The sequence below is a fragment of the Eschrichtius robustus genome, chromosome 20 (genome assembly GCF_028021215.1).
Source record: "Eschrichtius robustus isolate mEscRob2 chromosome 20, mEscRob2.pri, whole genome shotgun sequence".
Classification (NCBI taxonomy): Eukaryota; Metazoa; Chordata; class Mammalia; order Artiodactyla; family Eschrichtiidae; genus Eschrichtius; species Eschrichtius robustus.
Window position 1 is genome coordinate 46,098,836 of NC_090843.1, and position 25,251 is coordinate 46,124,086.

A 25,251-nucleotide genomic window follows, 5' to 3' on the forward strand; every position below is an offset into this window, starting at 1 on the left:
AAGAGAATCAGAAAAAAAGCTGAAAATGAATGACAAGGGGCTAAACGCTTTTGTATGCTATAAGCAATAAAAACAGCAAGAAGTTGGGTGGAGCCAAGGAGGAGCACGGAGGCAAGGTATCTCTCATACATACTACAGCTTTATTAAACTCTTATCTTTCCCCCCTCCTTTTCCCCTGAATCAAATCTACCAAGCATTGCTAGCAGCTAGCAACAGTTCTCAATCTTGGCTACACATCAGAAAATTCTGGGGAGCTTTTAAAAAACCCCCACGTCTAGGCCATATCCCAGACCAAAGAGATCAGGATATCTGCAGGGGTAGGACTGGACATCACCTACTGTCTTTTACTTCACTGGGCAATTCCAATGTGCAGGCAAGGCTGAGAGCCATGGACTAGTAGCTAATGTAATTAAGCAACTCTCTATGGTGTTTTCTGTATTATAATAGAAGTTTACCCTTAAATAACTCCAAATGACAGAAATATGCTTGTGCTTTCTAGAAAATTTTCTGGTGCTCCAGGCCACTATGTGTGCCCTCCCGTTTTCTTTTTCTTTTGAAATCATTTTAATCTTAAAGAAAAGTTGCAAAATTCCCCATCTGCTAACATTATGCCACATTTGCTTTATCATACTCTTTATATATTTATACATTTTTTTTGATTCATTGAATAAGTAAACTGTAGACATCATGTCTCTTTAGCTCTAAATATGTCAGTGTATAATTTCTAAGAACAAGGAATTATGTTACATAACTATAATACAATGATGAAAATCAGGAAATTTAACATTGATATATTGTCATTATCTAATCTATAAACCTTATTCAAAGATCTTGATAAAGTCTTTTATAGTAATTTTACCCCCATCCTCCTTGAGCCAGGATCCAAGGCAGGATCATGCATTACATTTACCGTCATGTCTCTTTAGGCTCCTTTAATCTGAAACAGCTGGTCAGCCTTTGTCTTTCATGATAATGACATTTTTAAAAAGTACAGGCCAGTCATTTTATAGAACACCCTCAGCTGTCATGGGTGTTCCCTCATGATTACACTGAGATTATGCCTTTTGGCAGCCATAATTCAGAAATGATGGTATGAAATCATCATGTGTGGAAGGATAAGAAAATATCAAATTTCCATGCATTGTTTCACATAATCATTTTTTGTTAAAATTTTTAAAAAATCACATGTATTAATACATGCATAGAAAAGATTGAGGATACATACCGAGTTCCTGTCAGGAACAGGAATAGGGAGGGAGAGAACTTTCATTTTTACTTTTTATTGCTGTATTGCTTTAGTAGTACTCCTTGTAATAAAATGTTTATTTCCAAGTAAAAAATAAAAGAATTTGGTGCAACCACTATGGAAAACAGTATGGAAGTTCCTTAAAAAACTAGAGTTACCATATGATCCAACAAACCCACTCTTGGGCATATATCCAGAGAAAATTCTAATTCGAAAAGATACATGCACCCCAATGTTCACGGCAGCACTATTTACAATAGTCAGGACATGGAAGCAACCTAAGTGTCCATCCACAGATGAATGGATAAAGAAGATATGGTTTATATATACTATGGAGTATTATTCAGCCATAAAAAAGAATGAAATACTGCCATTTTCAGGAACATGGATGGACCCAGAGATTACCATACTAAGTGAAGTAAGTCAGACGAAGAAAGACAAATATATGGTATCACTTTTACGTGGAATCTAAAAAATCATACAAATGGACTTATCTACAAAACAGAAACACTCACATAGAAAATAAACTTATGGTTACCAAACGGGAGGGGAGGAAGGGATAAATCAGGACCTTGGGATTAGCAGATACAAACTAGTATATGTTAAATAAATGACAAGGTCCTACTGTATAGCACAGGGAACTATATTCAATATCTTGTAATAACCTATAATGGGAAAGAATCTGAAAAAGAATATATATATGTATACATATATATATACACACACACACACACATATATATATACACACACACACAACTGAATCACTTTGCTGTGCACCAGAAACGAACACAACATTGTAAACCAAGTACACTCAATTTTTTTAAAAAAGAGAAAATAAATGTGCTTCTTCCTTTTGCCCTCCTCAGATCTATCAATCTTCAACGGATCAATCTTGGATCTTTTCCTTTCACTAAAACCTTCAAGTCAAAATGATGTGCACCACAGCCATATCTTTAAAAACCCATACTTTAATAATTTACTCAATACACTTTTCTGTAGAATATCCCCAATGAGATGGTCCAAGACATGCATGTCTCAAGAGGTCAGGAGCATTCTACTTGGAACAATCTTACACCACGACTTTTCAAGAATCTTCAAAATAGGCTGTGATCAGGTTCTCATACTCACCTTTTTTATTGGTTGTGAAGTACTTGGAGTCAGTCATGGTTGTGGATCTTTAATGTGCACCTACAACAAGAGAAAAGAATTCCTTTATCCAAGTTACTTATGTCCAGCAAGGCATTCAACTAATTTTAAGATCATTTATATACAAGACTTTCTGCATTCAGAAAGTATCTTCATCCTTACCACCATCACTGGTGATCCAAAGGGATGCAAGGATAATTAAGAATGTAATCCTTGCCTCAAAAGCTAATTGGAACAAAATCCAAAAGCCTAATGGAATAGAGTGATAATCTGAACCTATCATAGTTTTATGATTTTATCCACAATTATCTCCTCAGAGCCTCCAAGACCTAAAGCTACATCTTTTTATAAATGCATCTTCAGTTAGTCACTCCAATATTTAAAATAAGGAAAAGTTTGTTTCAAAAGATCTCCCCATTACTTTCCGTTAAAGCAAATCTGATTTACTTCCCCGCCTCAAGATGGAGTCACTCCAAGACATACATTCTGAAGCAGAGTAAAACTGAAAGAGAAAAAAATTTTATCAACCTATTCACCATTACATGCAACTATCAATAAAAGGAATTTCTTTTAGAAAAAAAAGAAAAGCCTAGATTAGTAGGACAATACTCTTTCATGACAAACACCTAGAGAGGCAAACATCTAGTGAGGTGTTATGCATGGATTTTTTTAAAATTATGGATTTCATATTTCCAACAACCTACAATTCCCCCGAGTATTCCCCAAAATAAAAAATATCAGTTTACAGTTAAAAACAATGCAAAAAACTGAGATATTTGTTCCGTCACACTGAGTACTAAAGAGAATCAGAACTGGTGTTAAAACTTAAAAGAACATGGATCCCAGCTTCAACTTTAACTTTTCTGTTCCAATTTCCAGAATTAATCCAGTTGACATAAGGCTCCACTGGTAAAACAAAAACAGCATGGACTGATCACATTTCTCCCCAAATAATGAGACAATGTTTTCTGATTTGAGAAACCCTAAGATTTTGTCCAATGTACCTGACTTCTTTAAATACATTAAATTTTTCTTTTAATAATATTCCTGCTGCGGGCTTCCCTGGTGGCGCAGTGGTTGAGAATCTGCCTGCTAATGCAGGGGACACGGGTTCGAGCCCTGGCCTGGGAAGATCCCACATGCCGCGGAGCAGCTGGGCCCATGAGCCACAACTACTGAGCCTGCGCGTCTGGAGCCTGTGCTCCACAACAAGGGGGGTCGCGATGGTGAGAGGCCCGCGCACCGCGATGAAGAGTGGCCCCCGCTTGCCACAACTGGAGAGAGCCCTCGCACAGAAACGAAGACCCAACACAGCCAAAAATAAATAAATAAAATAAGTAAATTAAAAAAAAAAAAATATTCCTGCTGCACTCAAAAATGAGTATCTTCTGGGATTTCCCTGGTGGCACAGTGGTTAAGACTCTGCGCTCCCAAAGCAGGTGGCCCAGGTTCGATCCCTGGTCCAGGAACTAGATCCCACATGCGTGCCGCAACTAAGAGTTCGCATGACACAACTAAGGAGCCAGCAAGCCTCAACTAAGGAGCCCGCCTGCCACAACCAAGACCCGACACAACCAAATAAACAATTTTTTTAAAAAATGATTATCTTCTAACTGACCACCATCATTACTAATACTTATCACCAAATTTTGGATAGATGCCCTGGCACCTACTCATTATTTTCTGGTCAAAACAACATGAGTGATAATATATTTGGCAAACTTGAGTGATAATACCTCCACAAACAATGGTAATTATGGATCTGAGAAAAAAGACCTAAGCACTCAACAAATCAATGCAATTAACGAAAAAAGCCAGAAAACCATAAAATAATGAAAAAAGGTTGGCTCAAATTTCTTCTCTAAAATGTACTACTTGGACTATTTAAGGGAAATTAGACTCATTTGTTATCTTTCCAAGGAGCTACTTAATGTTTATAGTACTGATCCTTCTACAATAGTGCTTTAGGTTGTACAAGAATTTCACTGAATTTACCTTGTTAAAAGAAGTGAGCTAGAACTCACACAAATCATTATAGAATACAGAAATTTCTGATTTGACACTATTTGTTACAATTTAAAGTGAGCCTGTAACAGAGGCTTGTCTTATGTAGTATTTTCATGTCTTCTCTAGCTAAAATTCAAAGAATTATAATCTTTTAATCCATTTAATCATTTAAGCCATTCACAATGTAAACTAAATGTGAAGTAGGCAAACTGAAGAAAGGAGTCCTTCACATAAAAGACCTGGAATAGGGACTTCCCTGGTGGTGCAGTGGTTAAGAATCCGCCTGCCAATGCAGGGGATGTGGGTTTGAGCCCTGGTCCAGGAAGATCCCACATGCCACGGAGCAATTAAGCCCATGTGCCACAACTACTGAGCCTGTGAGCCACAACTACTGAAGCCCACAAGCCTAGAGCCCGTGCTCCGCAACAAGAGAAGCCACCGCAATGAGAAGCCCACACACACCGCAACGAGAGAAAGCCCGCGCACAACAACGAAGACCCAACACAGCCATAAATTAATTAATTAATTTTTAAAAAAAAAGACCTGGAATAAATCTGAAGTTATCATCTAAGAACTTATATATACAAAAAGGAAAACCAGTATACAGAAATGATTACAGTACTAGAGCCTGACAGGAGGGCCATAGCTCAAGGCCATTATGGTCTATCCAGGATGTTGTTACGCCACTCTAATCCTTTGGGATCATCAAAACTTAAAACTTGCTTAAGATTTAAAGACAAAAGCTGCTTGGAATTTCTCACTGTTTCTTTGAAAAAGGGCCCCCAAATCGTTCTGTTTTCTAAAGCTCTCATACACATTCACATATATTAAATTTTTAACAGAAAATTTCAGCACAATCTGTTAAACATTAAATTAACCTAGTCTTAAATCGTACCTTTATTAGTGACCCACACATTTCATTACTTCCCCTAACAAATTTCATCATCAAGGAATAGATTTCTGTCCTTTTACATTATGAGCACTAAGTTCTTAACTAGAGAATAATGTGCCAGCCCACAAAATTTCAGGGAAGAGGAGAGAATCAAGTACACAATCTTAGACCCTAAATTAAGAACCCCTGCTTTTAAAGAGAAAGGAGAAACATACCACTCTCCTATCTCGCACTGTCCTACACAAAACAGTAATGAAATATCCCTTACACATATTGGCAGAGCAACATTTTATCATGTCAGTTCCTGACTTAAGTCAAAAGAAATTCCCCAAAAATAAAAATAAACTAAACAAAAACAAATGAGAAGAGGCGGGGTTGCACAACACTGTGAATGTACCAAATGCCACCAAACTGCTCACTCTAAAATGGTTAATTTTATGTTATGTGAATTTCACCTCAAAATATTGCATATGTATGTATTTTTTGGCTGCGTTGAGTCTTCGTTGCTGCACATGGGCTTTCTCCAGTTGTGGCGAGCGGGGGCTACTCTTCGTTGCGGTGCGCGGGCTTCATTAGTTGCAGGACACAGGCTCAGCAGTTGCAGCACATGGGCCCCAGAGTGCGTGGGCTTCAGCAGCTGCAATGCGTGGGGTCAGTAGTTGTGGCGCACGGGCTTAGTTGCTCCGTGGCATGTGGAATCTTCCCACACCAGGGATCAAACCCGTGTCCCCTGCATTGGCAGGCGGATTCTTAACCACTGCACCACCAGGGAAGTCCCTATATATATTTTTTAATGAGACACTTTTTTTTTTTTTTAAATGAGACACTCTTAATCACACACCAGAGATGAATATAGTCAGATTCTCTAAAACATAGGATGGTGAAAACTGTTGTCTGCTTTAGAAGCCAAAGAAAAAGCAGCCAAGATAGAGTTCAAAGAATAAGTCAAGTATTTGCTGAAGAGCCTCAAAAATCAAGTTCCTTCTGGGAGCTGCGGGGGAATTTATTCCTCAGGAGAGTCCCAGGGCAGGGCAAAGCCAAGCCATCATGGAGTTGGAAGTCACACTACCTTTTTACCAGATCAAACTAGAGAAGTCACCGGCTGTTCTGAGGACCTGAGGTATGACCTCAGGACATTGTTAAAAAAAAAAAAATAATGCTGCCAGTCAAAACCACAATCACTCTAACTTCCCTAGCCCAGAGTATGATGTCACTGCATTTCAGAAAAGGTCTCCCTGTACAGGATAATACATCTAGATTTAACATAACCTAGTTTCTACTAAATATAGGTTGTGAAAGTCCCTTCTCAACTATTCCTCCCTCCTTCCGGTGCCCGTAGAGAGAATAAGGCCAGAAAAAAATTAATAGGGTCTTAATTTCAAATGGCTCTCTGGGAAATGGCAGCTAAATTAGAGTTGGTGAGGCCACTAAATCCCCTCTTCGCATAAAGTAGGACTTTACACAGTTGGTGCTGGTAGGGAAAAAGTGAACAGTTGACCAAATTATAAAGCAGAAAGGTCACTTCAGCAATCTTTCATTACAAGGGTGAGAGGTGCTAATCAGATATTTCAATAATGCAAAGACAATGGCATCTTCAGGTATCATTTATTGCATAAGAAATGACAGCAGACCACTCATTACAACAGACACACCTGCAATTTCCATTTAAAAGTGACCACAAAGTAATTTTTTAACATTATCCGGTAAGAAAACTGAAGTTTTACATCCAATTCTTAACTGAAATAAACTCTGGAAAACTTATGCCTGGAAGGAGAGAAAAGAAGGAAGAAAGGAAAATGCGTCCTACCTAATTCGTTCCCTGTTCAGCTTGGTTCGTAATATTTTAAAATACGGGTGTGTTAAAGAAGAAAAAAAAAGATGGAAGAACTGGACTTTCTTGAGTCTCTTAAGCCACAGAATGTTAGCTTCGTATTAACTTTACCACCCAATTTTCAGTGAGGCTATTTGCAGAACACTATACTTTCTGCTTCTTTGGGAGTTTAAAACTATTAAGATACCTGCAAACAGTTCTCATCTTACCACCACGCTTAGTCATCATTGGAATGTGTTACACGTTTTCTTGTACAGCTGCATCTCCTTCATCTGCTGCTTTCTATTATGACTTTGTAAGTGTACCCTGAGGCTAAGCAACAGAATTATACCAGGGAGGTGATTAATAATTTAAATTGTTCCTCACTGAGACCACTTTCTTTGTCATTCTTCCTTTTCTAAGACTTACTGAGTTTTCTTTACTTTCTCTTTTAAACCACATGATTATAACAGTGTTTGGCATTTAAAAAACACTTCTTAAAAGTCAAAGTTTAATGAAGCATTCACACTTTATTCACACCGCTTCATAATGAAGCAGCCAGGTGAGTTAAAAAAAGTCTGCCCCCCAAATGGGCACTGTTTTCAGTGCTCTGAAAACAAAGAGCATGAATCAATTCTTTGGATTCAAAGAATATGGAATAACAGGAAGTTCCAGTTTCTTTACCTCTGTCTTAATCTACAGTCTTTCTCAAACCAGACCGTTCCTTCTAAGACCAGAAAGAAAAATCTCCGGGCTAAGATTTACTCCCACTTGCTTCCCCCTCTCTCACATCGGGTCAATTCTGGAGGTTTCGCTTCCCTTTCTCCAATGTCAGGAATTCCTCTTCTTTCCCCAGGTGGTCAAGATTCTAGGGATATGTTCCTCCATTACGAGGTGAGGCAGAGATGTCTCAACCTCAAATTACAGAAGACGGGCGAGATCTGCCCATCTATGAGCAAAACTTTGGGGGAACCCCTTTCCCCTTCTGGTACCTGGACACATCCCAGCCTCTCAGTGAACGACGCCAAACCGGGTAGAAGGTTCTCCCCTCGGCCTCCAGTCTCTACCGGCCACACCCCTGGCCTCTGGCCCTCCTAACCCCCCACTTCGAACATATCTTTCCCCCAGTGCCCCCCAACTCCCAGCTGCCACCCCGAGGATTCCCTCACCCCGCTCCAGCGGTGGAGTCCCTTTCTCCAACCCTCTTCCTCACAACGGTCACACCCGACGGCTCACTCCATCTTCAACGGTCACGCTCCTAAGATTCCTCTCCTCCGCCCGTCTCCAACCAAGCCTGGCCCCCTTCCCCATGAAAGAGGGACACACCCCAACGTTAGCCGCCCTGAACTCACCGGAGGCAAGGGCAGGGGTGGCAGCAGCGGCCAGAGAGCACGGCCCGAGCGGTGTTGTAATGGTTTCCTGCACGTCACGACTCCTTCTCCAGGTCTAAGCCACTGCGCAAAACCCACTTTGCCAGGGACAAAGATGGTGGACAGGAAACTCTGACGTCAGACAGCCTCGCCGTGTGACGTCATCCAGGCGCGCGGGAGAACCAGAAAGGCGGTCATCTCTGCCGCCTTGGAGACGGAAAAATTTGGCGCAGTCGGGAAGCGACCTGAGGTCCGGGCCTCCGAGGAAGTTCACTGACTATCGGAATGGATCTATTAAACAAGCTGACATTCCCTGGATTTGTTTCCTCGCACAAGAGTTCTCTAAAAACTTACACATAGGGATAGTGAAACACCCTGTTTTCTTAAAAAAACAACAACAAAAAACCCCAGCTAATTTCCCTGGCCAGTTCAGGAATGTGGACAATGGTGATCCAGCCCAAGACCATACAAGGGTGTGGGACTGGAGGAGAGTGGTACAAGGAAAAGAGGTTGACATGGCCTCAGATCTGAGTTTGAATCCATCTGAGATCGAATCCCTGTCCTGAATGTGATTAGGAAAGTTACTTAACGTCTCCTCAGCCTTAGTCTTACTTGTGAAATAAAGCCAGTGATATAACTCTCTCCAGCTTGTGAAGCTTAAAGTAGGTAAGGCGCCCAGCATGTAATAGGCGTGCTTACACAAAAGTAAGTTCCTTTCAGAAACCAAGACCTAGGTATCTCTGTACCTTCCCCTCAAAATGAAAACTTCCCACCTAAAACTGCTCTAAGTAATAATAAAGTCTTTAACCAAAAAAGAAGAAGAGGAGGAATGTGAAGAATGAGAGCCTGAGGCAGAAGTTGGGAAACCAAAGTGCAAAGGGGACTGAGAAGTAGAGAGGTAGAAGAAAAGGCAGGTGGTCATAATCATTTAGGACGTTTTTAGAGTTCTATGAAAGTATAGGAACTATATACTATATCTCTGAGGCCTAGCCGCCCCCTCCCCAAAATTTGTTGAAGGGATAAATGTATGAGTGAGTGGTCAACAATAACAGTTGCTATAGAGAAAAGGAGGAAGGGCCGAAAAGTGTACAAGGATTTAGCAGCACAAAGGTCTTTGATGTCATTGCTGAGACCATCAGCAGAGATAATGAAGGCAAAAGCCATGCTACGGAAGTCTGAAGATAAATGGGAGGTAAGGAAATGAAAACAGATAACTCCATAAGAAAGTATGGCTGAAAGAGAAGAGATATAGGATGGTATCTGAGGGAGAAAGTAACAAGCATTTTTTTTTTTTAAGTTCTATACTCATACATTTTCTTTACACTATCCCTTTAGCAATACCATGGGTTCAATCATTTTTCCTACCCATATGACTCCAAAATATCTATTTCTAGCCTTGACCTAGTCCCCAAATTTCACCACCAAATTGCTAACCACACTGATGGGTAAGTCTGCACATATGGCCCACCCAAATTAAGCAAATCATAAGAGTATGGGGGGGCTGTTTAAAAAATGTGGTTCCAGGTACAACTCACAGAAGACAGAGGTGGATTTTGTAAAGAGATGCCACCAGAAAAATCTTTGATTCCTACCTCTCCCCAGTTCAAAAACTTTCAACAGCTCCTCGTTTCCTAATTTGTACAGAACCTATCCTTCTCCCAGTTTTCCCCATTTCTTTGCTCTTTAGTTTTCTCTCTATAAAATGGAAGAAATACTAATATCCAATCATAATATTATTACAAGGATGAAATGAATTCATGTATGTAAAGCACTTAGAACTATGCCTGCACATAGTATGGACTATGTAAATATTTGCTATGATTGCAATTATTTGAACAAATTACACTGCCAGAAATTACTAGCCAGAAATCTGGGGGTCATTCTTGATTTCTCTCTCTCTTAACTGCCACATTCATTCCATCTCCAAGTTGTCAACCCTACCTTCAAAATATATTTCAAATTCATCCAATCCCTTCTATTCACCTCATTATTCCAAGCCACCATCGCCTCTTGCCTGAACTACTAGAAACCTCAACTCTCCTCCCAACCATTATTCATACAGCAGCCAGATTTTTGTTTAACTTTTTTTTGAAGTATAAATGAACACTCCAAAAAGTGCACACCAAAAATATAAAGCTTGATGAATTTTCACAAAGTAAATGTAACCACATAACCATTACGGGGTCATCTTAAAAATATAAACCTGGTCATGACTCTAGTGTATAAATCCTTCAATGACCTCCCATTATACTTTGACTAAAATCCAGTTTCCTTCCCATGGCCTATGAGTGGTTTGGCTCCTGTCTACCTCTCTTAACATCATTTTATCCTTTTCAGTCACTCCTCATTTCCTCTTCATCTCACCTCTTGCTAGCTTTTGCAGCTCTCAAATACGCCAAGCTCTTTCCCATCCTAGGGCCTTCACAACTACCGCTCCTCCTACCTAATATTCGTTTTCCCCAACTCCACACAGGGCTGGCTGGCTCATAATTTAGGCCTCATTTTAACTGTAATCTCATAAAGGCACTCCCTGATTACCCAGTCTAAAAGGTTCTTCTCTCCCAGGCCCCACTGCCACCCCCATCATAGCCCTCTTATTCCATTTGTAAATTATATATTAGTTTCTTTACTTGTTTATTATCTCTCTCCCCAACTAGACTGTAAATTCCATGAGGGCAGATACCAAGTCTGTTTTTATTACTACTGTCTACCCAGCACCTAGCATAACGCTTGGCGCACAGGATGTATTCAGTATTTACGGAATAAATGAATGAATGTCCATAGGCAAAGTACTAAAATTAGCATTTAAGAGTCTCCATAATCTATATTATGGTCAACAGTATAGACTATGTATTATTGGTCTATTTTCCTCTCTATATTTAAAGCAAACAATTTCCTCCTCAAATACAATCCATGCTGCTCCCTTAGCCTGGAAAACCCTGTCACCATGACTGTGACTTTCCCCAAATGTACTCATCTTTTGAGGTCCACCTAATCCACAAAACTTTCTCAGTGGACATCTGGTCCTGATATAAGATGCAGGAGATACCAGGTTACATCGCTGTATTAGAAAGCCAACTGGCAGAAAGAAGTTGAGATAAAACGTGAGGTTAGAAACGATCTTCCCTTTGGTTACAAAGGCCAATATAGCTTCTGTTTAAGCTAGTTTGAACAGCCTCATTTCTCCCAGCTGTTACTGCCTCTTCCTCTAAACTCACCATATTAACCTATCTGATGGCTCTTAACACCTTTTAACATAAGTGCAATCAATTTTTGTCTTATTCATTACACCACAAACCTGGGAGTGGGATTTGTGATGAGGTGTTTATTACTTATTGGCTGTAATAATTGACATTGTTATTTTTGACTGCCTTTTTTCTCACATAACAACATCAGTTTACTTTTGGAATATTCTCAAAGGACTATTAAGGTGTCTTGCACTCTTCTGGCTAAGAGTGAAACAGGGAGTGGAGATGAAATCTGAACCAAGGTCAGTCAATAGGGATCTGAATCATAAGCACAGTGACAGAAATTTGTTGAAGCTCATTCATTGCAACAACGATGCCTGTATGAGACTTTGCTAATTCTTGCTAGAAACATCCAGTAGGACTGTGTAATTCCTGTTCCCTCAGAGCTGGTTTTCCTTATTTTGTTAGCTACTCCATATTCTTCTAATAAATTTTTTAGTTTAAATTAGCCTGTTTTCTGTTGCTTGTAACCAAAGAACCCTAACTGATAACAATGTTTAACTTCCCACTCGTCTTAGGTGATGCTATTTCTCAACTTTGTCTTTTTGCTGTTCACTTAAGAAAAGCCTCTCTGTAAGAGCTACCACTGACCAAGAATCTAAAGCTAGGTGTTTTATATAGATACGTTATCTCTACTCCTTAAAACTCTGTAAGGTAAAATCTTTCATCAATGTGACTTTCTCCAGCAGGTATCCAATCAGACTATAAAACACTTTTTTTTTTTTTTTTTTTTGGCCACGCTGCATGCAGGATCTTAGTTCCCCTGGCCAGGGATCCAACCCATGAATCCCGCAGTGGAAGCACAGAGTCCTAACCACTGGACAGCCAGGGAATTCCCTGAAACACTTTTTGGAACCACAATTAAGGTTAATTTGCAAGATTTTATTTCTCCTATTGAAACAACTAAACCCAAACCTTGTTCGAGCGTTCTCATTATGTGAAACAATTAACTATCTTTATACCATAACGTCCTCTACGGTGTAAAGCAAGCAAATAATACCTTCTATTTCTAGCTATTTAGCCCAGGGGTTGAGGGGAGAGGTTGGAGAGAGAGGAGATGAACTTTAACTATTATCCAAATTCAGTAAACCTGCAGCTACTCAAGGCAATTGCATACGATGTAAAAGCAGTTTGCAAAAGGTCAGGTTAATTACATTAACTTTGGTATACAATGAAAAGTACCTTCTCTGCCAAGCCTCCCCAATTCATGCTAGTTAGAATTCAATAGCATCACTCCGTTTTAGCACTGTATTCATATCGCTAATGTGACGCATCCTACCGTGTTCGAGGGTGGGAACCATTTTCATTTACTGTAGCCAGTGCCTAGAGTTCTGCTTGAACGTAACCTTACCTAGAAGACAAGCTACCAGCTTGAACGAAAAATAATCGTCCCAAGTTCTGAACAACAGCAGGAAATGTGGTTTTTTTTTAATAATTGGCAGCCATAACGCTAAGGCTTCCATCTCGGCTATGTCGCTTCAAATCCTTCCCGAAGGCGGCAAAAATAGTGAGCCACCACCCCCGCCGCAAGCAAAGTGAGCCTTCCATCTCCACATTCCCTTGGGTCCCTCGCCTCTATCTCTATCGCCCCAGGGAACAAAGGCCTCAGCAACAGGCCGAGCTCTGGCTCCAGGCGCCAGACGTCAGTGCGGCGACCCAACACCTTGCCAAAAAGACTCTGTAGAGAGATATCAGAGCTGTGGCCTTCCAACAAGACAGCGATGCAAAACCAGCTAAGAAAAGTAAAACCAACCAGCGGAAAACTCCTCTCCAACCGAGCCCGCTAGAGCCTTCTTTACTTTCAGCTGGGGGCGGAAGCGGAAGTCCCTGTGAGATCATAGAGTTCTCTAGTTCCGGTCGCGGAGCCGCGTTCGGGGCTAGAGCGCCTCTCCACGGCCACCGGTTTCCAAGCGGCTTCTATTTCCGGTTGCGGCTTCTGACATAAAGCCGAGACCTCCTTTCAAACGCGGCGTCGCGGGTTCTTCGCGCCTCGCCTGGGGCCAGCGCGCAAGGACTGGCGTGGGCGGGGGGATTGCACAGCCCACAGCTGAGCCAGGCCGTTGGGGCCGGCCTGCACTGGCACCTTCGATCCCTCAGAGCCGCCTGGCTTTTGAGCCCTCCCGATTGAGAGTCCGTGATTGGCCGCCTCCAGGACTGCCGCTCGAGAGGCCAGCGCTCCTTCGCCGTACCTGTCCCCCCATAGTCACGCTCTTCCCTGTGAGGTGCAGCATTAATCAACTCACCTCTCCCACACACTACTTCTCTAACGTGGGTGTCCGCGTTAACTTCGTTCTTCACCTTCACTTGAGACCCCTCCCCTCTGCCTCCGGAAGAGGTCTTTTCTGCCCAGTTCCTGTAAAATAGCACCCATCTGGCACCCCCCGAAAGTTCATGCTTACTAGAGAGTTTGTGGGCAAAGTAAAACCCAGTGCACACACGAAACTATGGCTGAGCACGGGGCTCACATCACAACTGCTTCTGCCGTGGATGACCGGCCATCCATCTTTGAGGTGGTAGCACAGGACAGTTTAATGACAGCAGTGAGACCTGCTCTTCAGCATGTGGTCAAGGTAAGGATTTAATTCTCTGAAAAGTTTTAGGAACGTTCGGGTAAAAACCAAGCCAATAATCTGAATTTATTTGTTGGCCTAAGTTTTGAAATAACCAATTAGCATATAATTCACATCACATGATTTAATGGTTATGGAATCTCTTGTTATGTGTACTAAATACCCAGCACTTCAGGGAGGTTAAGGTAGACCCAGAAAGAAAAGTGTGGAAATTCAGAGGGAAAAAAAGGAAATATAAATACAAGGCATAGTAGCTGTGTAATGGAATGAATTTCATTCATTTCTTTTGCTTTAGGTTCTTGCCGAATCAAATCCTGCCCGCTATGGCTTCTTGTGGAGCTGGTTTGATGAAATCTTCACCCTTTTAGATCTTCTGCTCCAGCAACATTATCTGTCTAAAACCAGCGCCTCGTTTTCTGAAAACTTTTATGGCTTAAAGAGGATCGTAATGGGAGACACACACAAGCTTCAGAGATTGGCCAGTGCTGGTCTCCCAAAGAAGCAGCTTTGGAAGTCAGTTATGTTCCTGGTTCTTCTTCCCTATCTGAAAGTGAAGCTGGAGAAGCTGATTTCTAGCCTGAGAGAAGAGGATGAATATTCCATCCATCCCCCTACCTCCCGCTGGAAACGATTTTACAGAGCCTTGCTGGCAGCCTACCCATTTGTTAACATGGCCTGGGAAGGCTGGTTTCTTGTACAGCAGCTTCGATACATCCTAGGAAAGGCTCAGCATCACTCACCACTGCTGAGTCTGGCTGGGGTTCGGCTAGGTCGACTTACAGTTCAGGATATACAAGCTCTGGAGCACAGACCAACTGAAGCCAGCATGATGCAGCAACCAGCTGGGAGGTAAGGCCTTAACATTTCCCCAACATATTTGATTAATAAATCCTAAAATCTTATCCCAATTTTATGAAATTTACCTCCCTCAGTCCACTTCGGGGTATTTCATAAAATCATCAAAAAACTCTTGTGTCCATAAAACAAGGATTGCCATCCCGGTAACCTTCCTTATCATACTGGCTACATTTTTGCGCACACTTGCTATGTACCAGGCCCTGTGCTAGGTGTTTATGTATATTATCTCAATCCTCATCACAGCTCAATGAAATAAATGCATTAGCACCATTTAACAGTTGAGGAAACTAAGTTCTAACAGTTGAGTACCTTGCCAAGGCCACACAGCTAACAGGCGGCGGAGCTGAGATTCAAGCCAGATCAGTACAATTCTAAAGACTGCTCTTAACCATGGTGCTATCTCATTCCTAGTGTCTGTGTTCTCTGACAAGTTCAAATATATTCCACAGTACTGCTGAGTTGTTTTTTAAGTGAGTTATTTCTTTTTCTGGATATACTATCTTCCACCCCCATAAAAGGTCTATATAATCAATGGCTCATTAATTTCTTTCTCAAAACACAAAACAAAACCCTAGTCATTAAAAACAAAGCTTAGCTCCTAGAACTCCTAAAATACGGTAAGTCAGAAAGAGGGAATTATTTCGAATAGACACTTAAAGAGAAAACGCCAGTCCAGCAACTATTCAATCCCCAAGCTGAATCAACGATTCTAATGAAAAGTGTAAGAATTACATGCATATTAGTCGTTCTGTGATTGTACCTAAATAAGCAGTTTCTCCTTTTGCCTCCTTGTTCTGTTCTCCAAACAGCGCTGGCGAGAAGATAAAGTCAGCTCTGAAGCAAGCTGTGGGAGGTGCCGCCTCATGCCTCTCTACTGGCCTTTCGGTGGGTGTATTCTTCCTGCAGTTCCTTGAGTGGTGGTATTCATCCGGAAACCAAGAAACCATCAAGTCATTGACTGCCCTGCCTACTCCACCACCACCCGTACATCTAGACTACAATTCTGATTCTCCCCTGTTGCCCCAAATGAAGACTGTGTGCCCACTGTGTCGTAAAAACCGGGTGAACGACACCGTTCTCGCCACCTCTGGCTATGTGTTTTGTTACCGCTGTGTGTTTAATTACGTGAGGAGTCACCGAGCTTGTCCCATCACAGGTTATCCAACACAAGTACAGCATCTGATTAAACTGTACTCCCCTGAGAGCTGAAAGGGATTAGCACCTTATCTCACAACGAAATGACTGCGCTATAAGGCCAGAGGGCTGGTTTTCCGCATGGTAAATAGCATTGTTTGATACTTCTCATCCTCAATTAATAATTGTATGAACTTTAAACAGCCACATGGATTTCTTTAAAAGGATATACTCGTTGATCTTAACCTTTTAGCTTGCTCCCTAGACACCTCTACTTAGAGTTGACCAAGCTGGTCAGAGTGAGAGAATCAGGACTGGCAGGGGATTGAGGGTCAGCATAGAGAAGGGGATCAAAGAGGGTACTCGGCACAGAAGCTTTTCCTGTCCCCTTCCTTAAAGGACAAGAGGTATAGAAGCTCTCAGGAGAAACCCAAGTTAGACCTCGTAGAGTGGGTAGTGAAGGGGAAGCAGGCCTTTTGAGAAAGGAAAGCCTTTATCTGCCTATGAGGAATAGGTTTTATCGGTTTACAAACAGTATGAAATATGGACCTGCTTTTTGTTTTTTTAATTTATTTTTTTAATACAGCAGGTTCTTATTAATTATCGCTTTTATACACATCACTGTACACATGTCAATCCCAATCTCCCAATTCATCCCACCACCACCACCCCCCGCCCCCCCCACGGACATGCTTTTTATAGAAATACTTACAAACACTTTCTCCTTCCATATGCTGGGACTCATTTGTTAAGTAACATTTGCTACAGTTTATCACCTTTTAAAGATCCCTTTGTGAACCACACATATCTTCCTTGGGAAACTGGTTAAAGGAAAATAGGGGTTGAATGTATATACAGAATAGTCTGAAGACTTCAGTGTGAAAGCAAAGCTATTAATGAAAAGATGAAGTAAAATACTGCCCTAACTATGACTGTGTAAAGACAGGATCTTTTCATAAGCTCTTTCTGCTTGCTGTTAAGAGTTTGCTAAGCTGACATGAATTATTCTGGCTATTACTAAAGTTTCTATGAAACGCTTAAGTAAATTTTAAGAATAAATGTTTTTTGGCAAAGAGCTGTTCCATGTCATGATTATGTGGAAACTGAAAGATTAGTCGAGGTATTTAGAGTAAATTTTTCATTCAGGCCACCTTTGACTTTTTGAGGCATTCTGTATTAACATTTTACTTTTTTTTGCTAATCCAATATTGGAGAGAAATCCTCTCCTCCAACAGCAAGAATTCAGTCTTGAGTGAAATACCTTATTTCTCAAGTGAAATACTGCACAAACACTTAAGTTGCCACTGGATTGGCAGGTTGGTGAAAACATACGGGTTAAAAAAAAAAAATCATTACTAGAAGAGGAAGGATGGAAATGATTTTTAAGTGCCTCTGCTGAGACAGGTGTCCAATACAACTCATTTTAGCAATTCAAAGCACATTTTCTGATAGCACTAAGATAACAGAACTAAATTTTGAAATAGAATATCCTATAGATTTTAAAATATTAACACTTTTATATACCATGAGAAGAGTATAATGGATATTTGCAAAAATTCTTATTAAACCACAAGGTTTTACCAGAACAAATACCATAGTTAAGTAAACTTTTTTTTAATTTTTAAATTTTTTAATTTGTTTCAAAGTTAAACCCAAGACACACTGACTTCACAGGAAATCCAATGAGAAATGTTTTTCTAGGCTGAACACCTGTTTCCCCTTAGTCTCCCCCCAAAAAAACATGTACATGTTAATTACTTTCATTTTACAATCACTGCTAAATAAACATTTTTAATATAGTAATAAGTCAATAAGGGAACCGAACCAGATTCAGGATTGAAATAATGCAGTTTTCCATGAAGATATCAAAGCCATATTTTTCACCTCAACCTACAAAGAAAAACAGGAAAATATCAGTAATTCAAAAGAATATTAAACACTCTTACACATAATAAAACCAGTATCCAAATAGGCTAGAACATACCAATGTGGAAAAACCACAACCAGAATCAGCTCAGAGAGAAGATTAAGGGGTCATACCCTGGTCAAAGCCAACACTGAAGCAATGGCAATACCAGGTCAGACTATACTTCACTCATCATTGCATCATTGCTTTTCACCTCCTTGTATTATCTAAGAGCAGCCCAACACCCTATTTTCACATCCAAGAAAACTTAGGTTTACCCGTGAGAAAAAAAGACTTCTTTTTAGATAAGTTGCAACCGTGGGCTTTCAATATTTGATCTTCCACTATGCACCTCAAGCAAGTCTGCTGTACAAAAACGCAAACTTGAACAAGTTTTGTTTTGGAGGTGCTTTTTTAAAATTTTTGTAATACAGAGTAGAGTGGAGAAGCATTTACAGTTCAAAAACATTTCTTGTTTTAGTGAGTCCAAACACCATGCATGATAAAATCTCAGGGATGTCTGTGAAGGGATTTATAATCTAGTTCTAAAGCAAAATCTTTAGAAAAGATTTTCTCCTAAAATCCTTTATAAAGTAAACTCCAGTTCATTTAACATACAATTTGATTTACAATTCTGCTGCCAACAAAGATGAAAAGTATAGTCATAAAACTTTTATACAAGAGTCTGCTAAAGAGTCCAAGACCCAGGGAGGCGAGGATTTGACAAAGGTCCATAGCAAAATAACAGCAATGCTGGAAAGAGAAACTGAGGTCTGATTACCAGATTTATATTTTTCCACTACCAGCTAAATACAAGGTTTAATTTCATTTTTCTCCAGGCCATGGGCAAGATAAAGGAAACAATGCAAAGCCTGGGTAATTCACAACATGGATGATTAATTTCTGAATGAGAAAGCTGTTTGCATTTTATTTATTCTAAATGACACCTTCTCGTGGTTTACTGTCGCTGACATGCTATGCTAAAGTACTAGGATCACAAACAATGTCAACCTCTCCAGCTTTTCAGCATTGTGTTTTCAGTATCTAAATAACAATTCTGGAGACACAACATGCCTCCTTCAGCCATTTATAAATGTCAATAGATTGATACTCCATAGTTAAAAACGTACAGCTATGGTCTGTGTTCTCCATTCAGCAACTGAATTCTACACAGAGGGAAACTAGTAAAGTGCCTGTTTAGAGGCTCAAGCCTTTATCTCATCAACCTCCGCAGAAGTAAGTACACGTTACAAAAAGCAAACAGGCTAAGAGAACTTAAATAACCCTGTCTAAAGCATGAAACTTGTGAGCAGAGCTCCAAGTGTGCTCCAGCCACACACAGAGGGCACACTTTCCTAGTTCTCTTCCTCAGTATGCTTTCCTCTGTCTGGAGCGCCTTCCCTACCCCTTTCAATCTGGAGAAAGTCTGTAGTTCTAAAACCTTGTTCAAACGTCACCTTCTCTGTTAAGCGGTCCCTAACTCCCTCAGTCATCTCCTCCTCTGACTCCCACAGCACTTTTTCCCATCACAGTACGCATCACACGCCAGTTATTCACCCATTCACGTCCCCCACCTCCCGTCTCTCCCACCAGCCCCATTACACAGAGCTCCTAAAGAACCAGAACTTCCTTTTACTGGCCTTCGCATCCATTACACTCAGAATGATGCCTGGGACACAGAAGGCGGCTCAGTAAGCGAGAGTTTAATTCAGTCAGTGAACGACCCTCCCTACTAAACCCTAAGCGCCTGGATTATACAAGCATCAGCACAGTTTATAAAGCCGACTTACCTCCAACATTTCACGTAGGTTAAGGACGTCCCTCAAGCATCTCTAAGCCCTCCGTCCTCCAGCTTCAAACTCATGGCATTCTGCATGGCGCCCTGCGCAGGACCACCAATACTTATACACGGTGTATCCTCAAAACGATAATAATAACAACAATAACAATACTACTGCTGATAATAATAATAATAATAATAATAATAATAATAATAATAATAATAAAGTCCAAACCCCACCAACTTCAGGAAAGACTGAGACGCCATCCTTCCGGGGAAACACAAGGCCGGATCCAGGGCTCAAACCGAAGCCTCAGGCAGGGGTCCGCAGCCCGCTTTCCCAAGCCCCCAAAACTCTTACGCCCTAGACTCTTAGGAGGCCTGCCCAGGCCTGCAGAGGCTGCCCGCAGCCCACCCGCCGCCGTTCAGTCCCAGAGGTACCGGCTTGGGGCTTCCCACACCGCTCCACCTCGCTACCCCGCCGGCTGCCGCAGCAGCCCGATCCGGGCAACCAATCCCGCGACTGCCAGTGGACCACGTGGGCCGCAGCCCTGAGCCTCGGCTGGTGCGAGGAGCAGCCAATTGGAGGGCGAGGCGAACGCCGGGGTTGAGGGGGTGGGGGTGGAGCGGGCCAGAAGGCGCAGGCGCCTTTGCCGTCTCTTCTTGGCGTGGCGGGCTGCAGCCTCAAAGTTAAAAGCTAGACCCTGAGTAGTCCCCGCCCTCCCTCCAATTCCCTGATCTCCGACCTTGGGGAGACTGTCATCCGGAGTGGTTTTGCTGGTGCCTTGTTTCACAACTGGGGAAGGGCATCTGAGGCGGGCTGTACAGGGTGTGTGTGCCCTGGCTTTCCAGGAAGAACTATCGATTCAGACAGTGTTCCGACAGTACCGTGCTTGCGCCGAATTCCCGCCTGGGGGCTAGGGGTTGAGGTGGACTTCGATGAATGTGCCCCTCTCTCCCCGTCCAGGAGAAACTCATTGGCTGGTCAGGGGCTTGGACGCTTCCTGAATAAGCAAGAGGTGCCACTAAATATCAAAGAACTGCGAAAGAGAGCAAGAAGGACTTCCTGGGAGAGGTGGCATTTGATCTGGGTCTTGAAAGATGCGTTGGATTTGAGAATTAGGAGATTCTGGGAGAAAATAATTTAACTCCCGAATTAAATGAGAAAGCATAGGGGAGCTTACCAAATTTAGGTAAAGTTGAAACTGGTGTAGTGTTTTACAAAATTCAGTGAGTTGGAAATACCAGGAGGAAACTTAACAACATAGATGTCCCCCAGCATCAAAACTAAACGACAAACTCCCACAATCCAGACTTACAGAATCATTAAGTTTGAATCTGGAGTTGGAACCCAGGCGTGTATATTTTTAATAAGTACCCCAGGGGAGATTCTGATTCACACCAAAGTTTGAGGACCAGTGTTAGCATAAAGAAAGGGGGTGATAAGAGATTTGAAAGACAGGGCAAGACTTTGTTAAAGATAGTGGCTTGCTGGCTGTGTAGTTTAGACTACTCTGGAGAAAGTGGGAGATGTAAAGATTTCAGAGTCTGAGGAGATGGGTGATCAGAGCTGAAAACTCAATATGCAACTGTGTTTTTAAATAGATTGAAGGAAGGCAGAGTGAAAGAAGGGGAAGCTATTGCCAAGTGATTGCAATGGTCCAGGTGAGAGCTAGTAAGAAATAGAGAGGTGGCATATGAAGGACAGCAGGAGGAATGTGATGAGTGTCAGATAGGGATGGGGAGAAAGATATGAGGAAATAAATGGAGAAAAATGGAATGTCCTCTGTACCAGACCTATGAAGGACCTCCATTGTACTTTAAGGATAGACTTTAGACAGTGAAGAGAATGGGCCTTTGCAAGTGCTGTTTCCTCTGCCTGGTTTTCCCCTTCCTTCTCCAACGCCCTTTCTCAACCTGGTGCATTCTTTTTTTTTTAAGGTAAGTTTTTTTGCTTGTCTTTATGGAAATGAGGTTAGTCCTTTTTTTATGTTTTTTATTTATTTTATTTTATTCTTGGCGTTGCCGTGCGCGGACTTTCTAGTTGCGGTGAGTGGGGGCTACTCTTTGCTGTGGTGTGCAGGCTTCTCATTGCGGTGGCTCCTCTTGTGGAGCACGGGCTCTAGGCGCACAGCCTTCAGTAGTTGCAGCACGCGGGCTCAATAGTTGTGGCTCGCAGGCTCTAGAGCACAGGCTCAGTAGTTGTGGCGCACGGGCTTAGTTGCTCCGCAGCATGTGGGATCTTCCCGGACCAGGGCTCGAACCCATGTCCCCTCCATTGGCAGGCGTATTCTTAACCACCGCACCACTAAGGAAGCCCTCAACCTGGTGCATTACTTGCAGGTTTCAGCTCACATACCATCTCATTTATGAACTCTTATCTTGTTCTCACAAGCATAGTCACTGTCACTCCTTAGAACACCCCAAGCACACTGTTCATATGTTTCCAGCTCTCTAGAATGGCAGTAGAGTGTAGTGGTCATGCATATGGACTATAGTATTTGCAAGCACCCTCTTTGCTCATCTTTCACATTATCCTTCCTTCTCCTGATTTGGTCCCTAATAGTGCATTAAAGAATAAGAAGGAGAAAACAATACAGTTCCTAGTTCTTCTGCCCAAAAAATGTCCTTCCTGTTGATTGGGAAGGAAAAAGGAGGTACTTAGGTAGATTTCAGATTTTGAAGACTCCAAAGCAATCCAGAATCCCAAACTTGAAAGGCAGTGGAAGGAGTAGGAGTATTTGTATTAAACAGACCTGGCTTTGCATGCCAGCTCTTCCACTTAACTGGCCATGTAATCTCAGGTTCCGTATCATGTGCCACACTCCCAGCTTGGTCCCTTGTGCCCAAATGCATATGTCCAGTAAATGACAGTCCTTTTTATCTTTCTAAAAGTAAGTAATATCAGAAGGATTTCAGTGTGAGAGTGAAGCTGAGTATTAAGGTAGATAGTAGAACTAAAAGTGAGACTGGGGACTTCCCTGGCGGTCCAGTGGTTGAGACTCTGTGCTTCCACTGCAGGGGGCGCGGGTTCGATCCCTGGTTGGGGAACTAGGATCCCAAATGCCCAAGGCACGGCCAAGAAATAAGAAAATAATAATAATAATAATAATAAATTTAAAAATTAAATGAAATAAAAGTGAGACTGAACTTGGAAATGACATGAGTGAAAAAGGGTTAAAGTTGAAGCTGAGAGCAGACCTTTGCAGTTTACTATGTTGCTGTGCTGATTATTCGTCATAGTATGTATTCTGCCTCCTATCTTGGAAATAACTTTTGAGCCAGACAGGTACAAAGTGTCATGCCAACAAAGCAGAACTTCAGTAGTTCTGAAGGAACTAGTAACCTCAGTTAAAAAAAAAAAACCCGAGGGGGTATTCAGAAACCTATTTCAGAATGCCATTTCATCATAAGCAAATTGGAGTAGAAACAGAGTTGTTTGATGGTTTGACTTATGGGGAGAGAAGTATGTTAGTTTCCTGTGGCTGCAGTAACAAATTGCCACAACCTTGGCTGTTTAAAACAATAAAATTTTATTCTCTCACAGCCAGAAGTTTGACATACAAGGGCAGGAATCAAGGTGTCAGCAGGGGCTGTGCTCCCCTCAGACGCTCTAGGGGAGAATCCATTTTGTGCCTCTTCCAGCTTCCTGTGCCTGCCGGCATTCCCTCACTTGTGGCCACATTACTCCAATCTCTGCCTCTGTGGTCACATTGCCCCCTCCTCTTTTGTAGGTATCAAATCTGTCTCTACCTCATTTTTTTTTTTTTAAGATTTTTTTTTTTTGATGTGGACCATTTTTTCAAGTCTTTATTGAATTTGTTACCATACTGCTTCTGTTTTATGTTTTTGGTTTTTTGGCCGCGAGGCATGTGGGATCTTAGCTCCCTGACCAGGGATCAAACCCGCACCCCCTGCATTGGAAGGCGAAGTCTTAACCACTGGACCGCCAGGGAAGTCCCTCTACTGAATTCTTATGAGAACACTTGTGATTGGATTTAGGGCCCACATGGATAATCCAGAGTAATTTCCTCATCTCAACATCCTTTCTTAATCACATCTGCAAAGACCCTTTTGCCTTGTAAGTTAACATTTATAGGTTCATCATCATCATCATCATCATCAGTAATTGGTGGCCAATATTCACTTGTTCCAGTTTAACCAGCATCCCCAAAAGAGATAACTGTCTCTTACCTGTTTATTTTTTTTCACTTAATTGTTTTTTTAAATTACGCAAACAATTGATGTTCATTGTAGACCATTTAGAAAATACAGAAAAGTTAAAGAAAAAAAGGAAAGGAAAAGAAATTCAATGAAAAATCATCTGTAATCCTCTCACCCAGGGGTAGCCAAACCTTCACCAAAGAGTATTTTTCTAGGCTGGGTCTTGTGTCCAACAAAGAGGAAAAGTAGGAAAAAGAGAATAAAAGTAAATAGAATAGAACAAACGATTTGGAAGGTGATAGAATAGGTTAATATTGTTCATAATAGAGAGGTACAGGACAGCTTAATTTAAAATAAATGTAGAGCTTTGAAATGAAATTAACCGGGACAGGAGATGCTTGTATGATGTATAGAAATAACACTCAGCCCTTTAGAGGAGGGACGTTTTAGCTTTGGCCCCTCACTTGAAAAGCCCTGAATTTTCCCACTAATACTTCATTCTCTCGAGGTCAGACCCTGGCCTGCCAATCTGCCCTGTCATAGGCTTTTTTTGAGTCCTTATCAGCCTTCCTCAGGGGTCAATGTTATGAAGACTAGGGGAGTCTGGCAGAGTTCCTGCTCCTCCCAGGCTGATATCAAAGGGCAACAGGGGCTGTGACAGAAGGCAAACATTCAGACCAAAGCCAGATGTGGAACTGAAGCAACAAGAGGAAAAGCAAGAGCATCAGGTAAAAAAAAAACAAAACAATTTTTTAAAAAAATCTCATTCCTCTCAGTTTATGTCTGAGAGCATGAAGAGCTTAGTAAAATCATAGCTCAGGAGAAACTTGTAAAGGAGAATGAGTGAGAAATTTGGGGAAATGTGGAGCAGATGTTCATATGGAGCTAGACTCTCAGAAAACTTTGTATCTATCATGGTTGTTATCAGCAACCAAGTAACATCAATGAGACTTGGGAGTCATGAGAGTATAGTTCTGCTAGTTCAAAAGCAATTAGATTCGTTAGTGAGCCCCAGCAGGTGGAAGTTATAGGGAGACAAATTATACCTGAAAATAAGGAAGCTATTTCTAACAGAGCTGTCAGAAAATAGACGGGGACTAATTTGAGAGATGATGAGT

At 41.6% G+C, this 25,251-nt stretch overlaps 2 protein-coding genes, 1 long non-coding RNA gene and 1 other non-coding gene across 11 annotated transcripts in view; 1 reads left to right on the top strand and 3 right to left on the bottom strand.

Annotated features, from left to right (window-relative positions):
- The window catches only part of AP2B1 (adaptor related protein complex 2 subunit beta 1), a 116,037-nt gene extending 102,493 nt beyond the window's left edge, over nucleotides 1–13,544 (bottom strand). The window contains exons 1-3 of one of the 5 annotated variants that reach the window (XM_068531073.1): nucleotides 13,475–13,514; nucleotides 8,456–8,750; nucleotides 2,377–2,436 (exon numbers count right to left, since the gene is read on the bottom strand). In XM_068531073.1, the coding sequence (XP_068387174.1) occupies nucleotides 2,377–2,413 (37 nt within the window). In that variant the 5' untranslated portion in view covers nucleotides 2,414–2,436; nucleotides 8,456–8,750; nucleotides 13,475–13,514. Of the gene's footprint in view, nucleotides 1–2,376; nucleotides 2,437–8,272; nucleotides 8,388–8,455; nucleotides 8,810–13,474 lie in introns of those variants that run through there. The other 4 variants (XM_068531074.1, XM_068531072.1, XM_068531076.1 and 1 more) reach the window with 4 other exon arrangements.
- A 101-nt stretch (nucleotides 13,545–13,645) lies between these two features.
- Nucleotides 13,646–17,290, top strand: PEX12 (peroxisomal biogenesis factor 12). The gene is made up of 3 exons (XM_068531077.1): nucleotides 13,646–14,291; nucleotides 14,587–15,140; nucleotides 15,959–17,290. Exons 1-3 carry the CDS (start codon nucleotides 14,166–14,168, stop codon nucleotides 16,356–16,358), a joined length of 1,080 nt encoding a protein of 359 aa, XP_068387178.1. The 5' UTR covers nucleotides 13,646–14,165; the 3' UTR covers nucleotides 16,359–17,290.
- Nucleotides 17,291–17,891: 601 nt separating this feature from the next.
- LOC137754965 (uncharacterized) lies at nucleotides 17,892–20,469 on the bottom strand. 4 transcript variants are annotated; one of them, XR_011071944.1, is made up of 3 exons: nucleotides 20,214–20,469; nucleotides 19,980–20,143; nucleotides 17,892–18,173 (listed from the first exon to the last, which is right to left on the bottom strand). It is a non-coding gene; the product is annotated as an uncharacterized lncRNA (long non-coding RNA). The 4 variants fall into 4 exon arrangements; XR_011071943.1 differs by having other exon boundaries at nucleotides 19,980–20,071; nucleotides 20,210–20,469; XR_011071942.1 differs by having other exon boundaries at nucleotides 19,980–20,107; nucleotides 20,210–20,469.
- Nucleotides 18,294–18,390, bottom strand: LOC137755655 (Z30 small nucleolar RNA). Its single transcript, XR_011072049.1, has one exon. It is a non-coding gene; the product is annotated as a Z30 small nucleolar RNA (small nucleolar RNA).
- Nucleotides 20,470–25,251: the final 4,782 nt, after the last annotated feature.

Excerpts from the sequence above, each read along its gene's own strand:
- PEX12 (XM_068531077.1), top strand. The coding sequence starts at position 14,166 with ATGGCTGAGCACGGGGCTCACATCACAACTGCTTCTGCCGTGGATGAC. Across the intron at positions 14,292-14,586 it reads CTCTTCAGCATGTGGTCAAG|GTTCTTGCCGAATCAAATCC; the intron begins GTAAGGATTTAA and ends CTTTTGCTTTAG. Across the intron at positions 15,141-15,958 it reads ATGCAGCAACCAGCTGGGAG|CGCTGGCGAGAAGATAAAGT; the intron begins GTAAGGCCTTAA and ends TTCTCCAAACAG.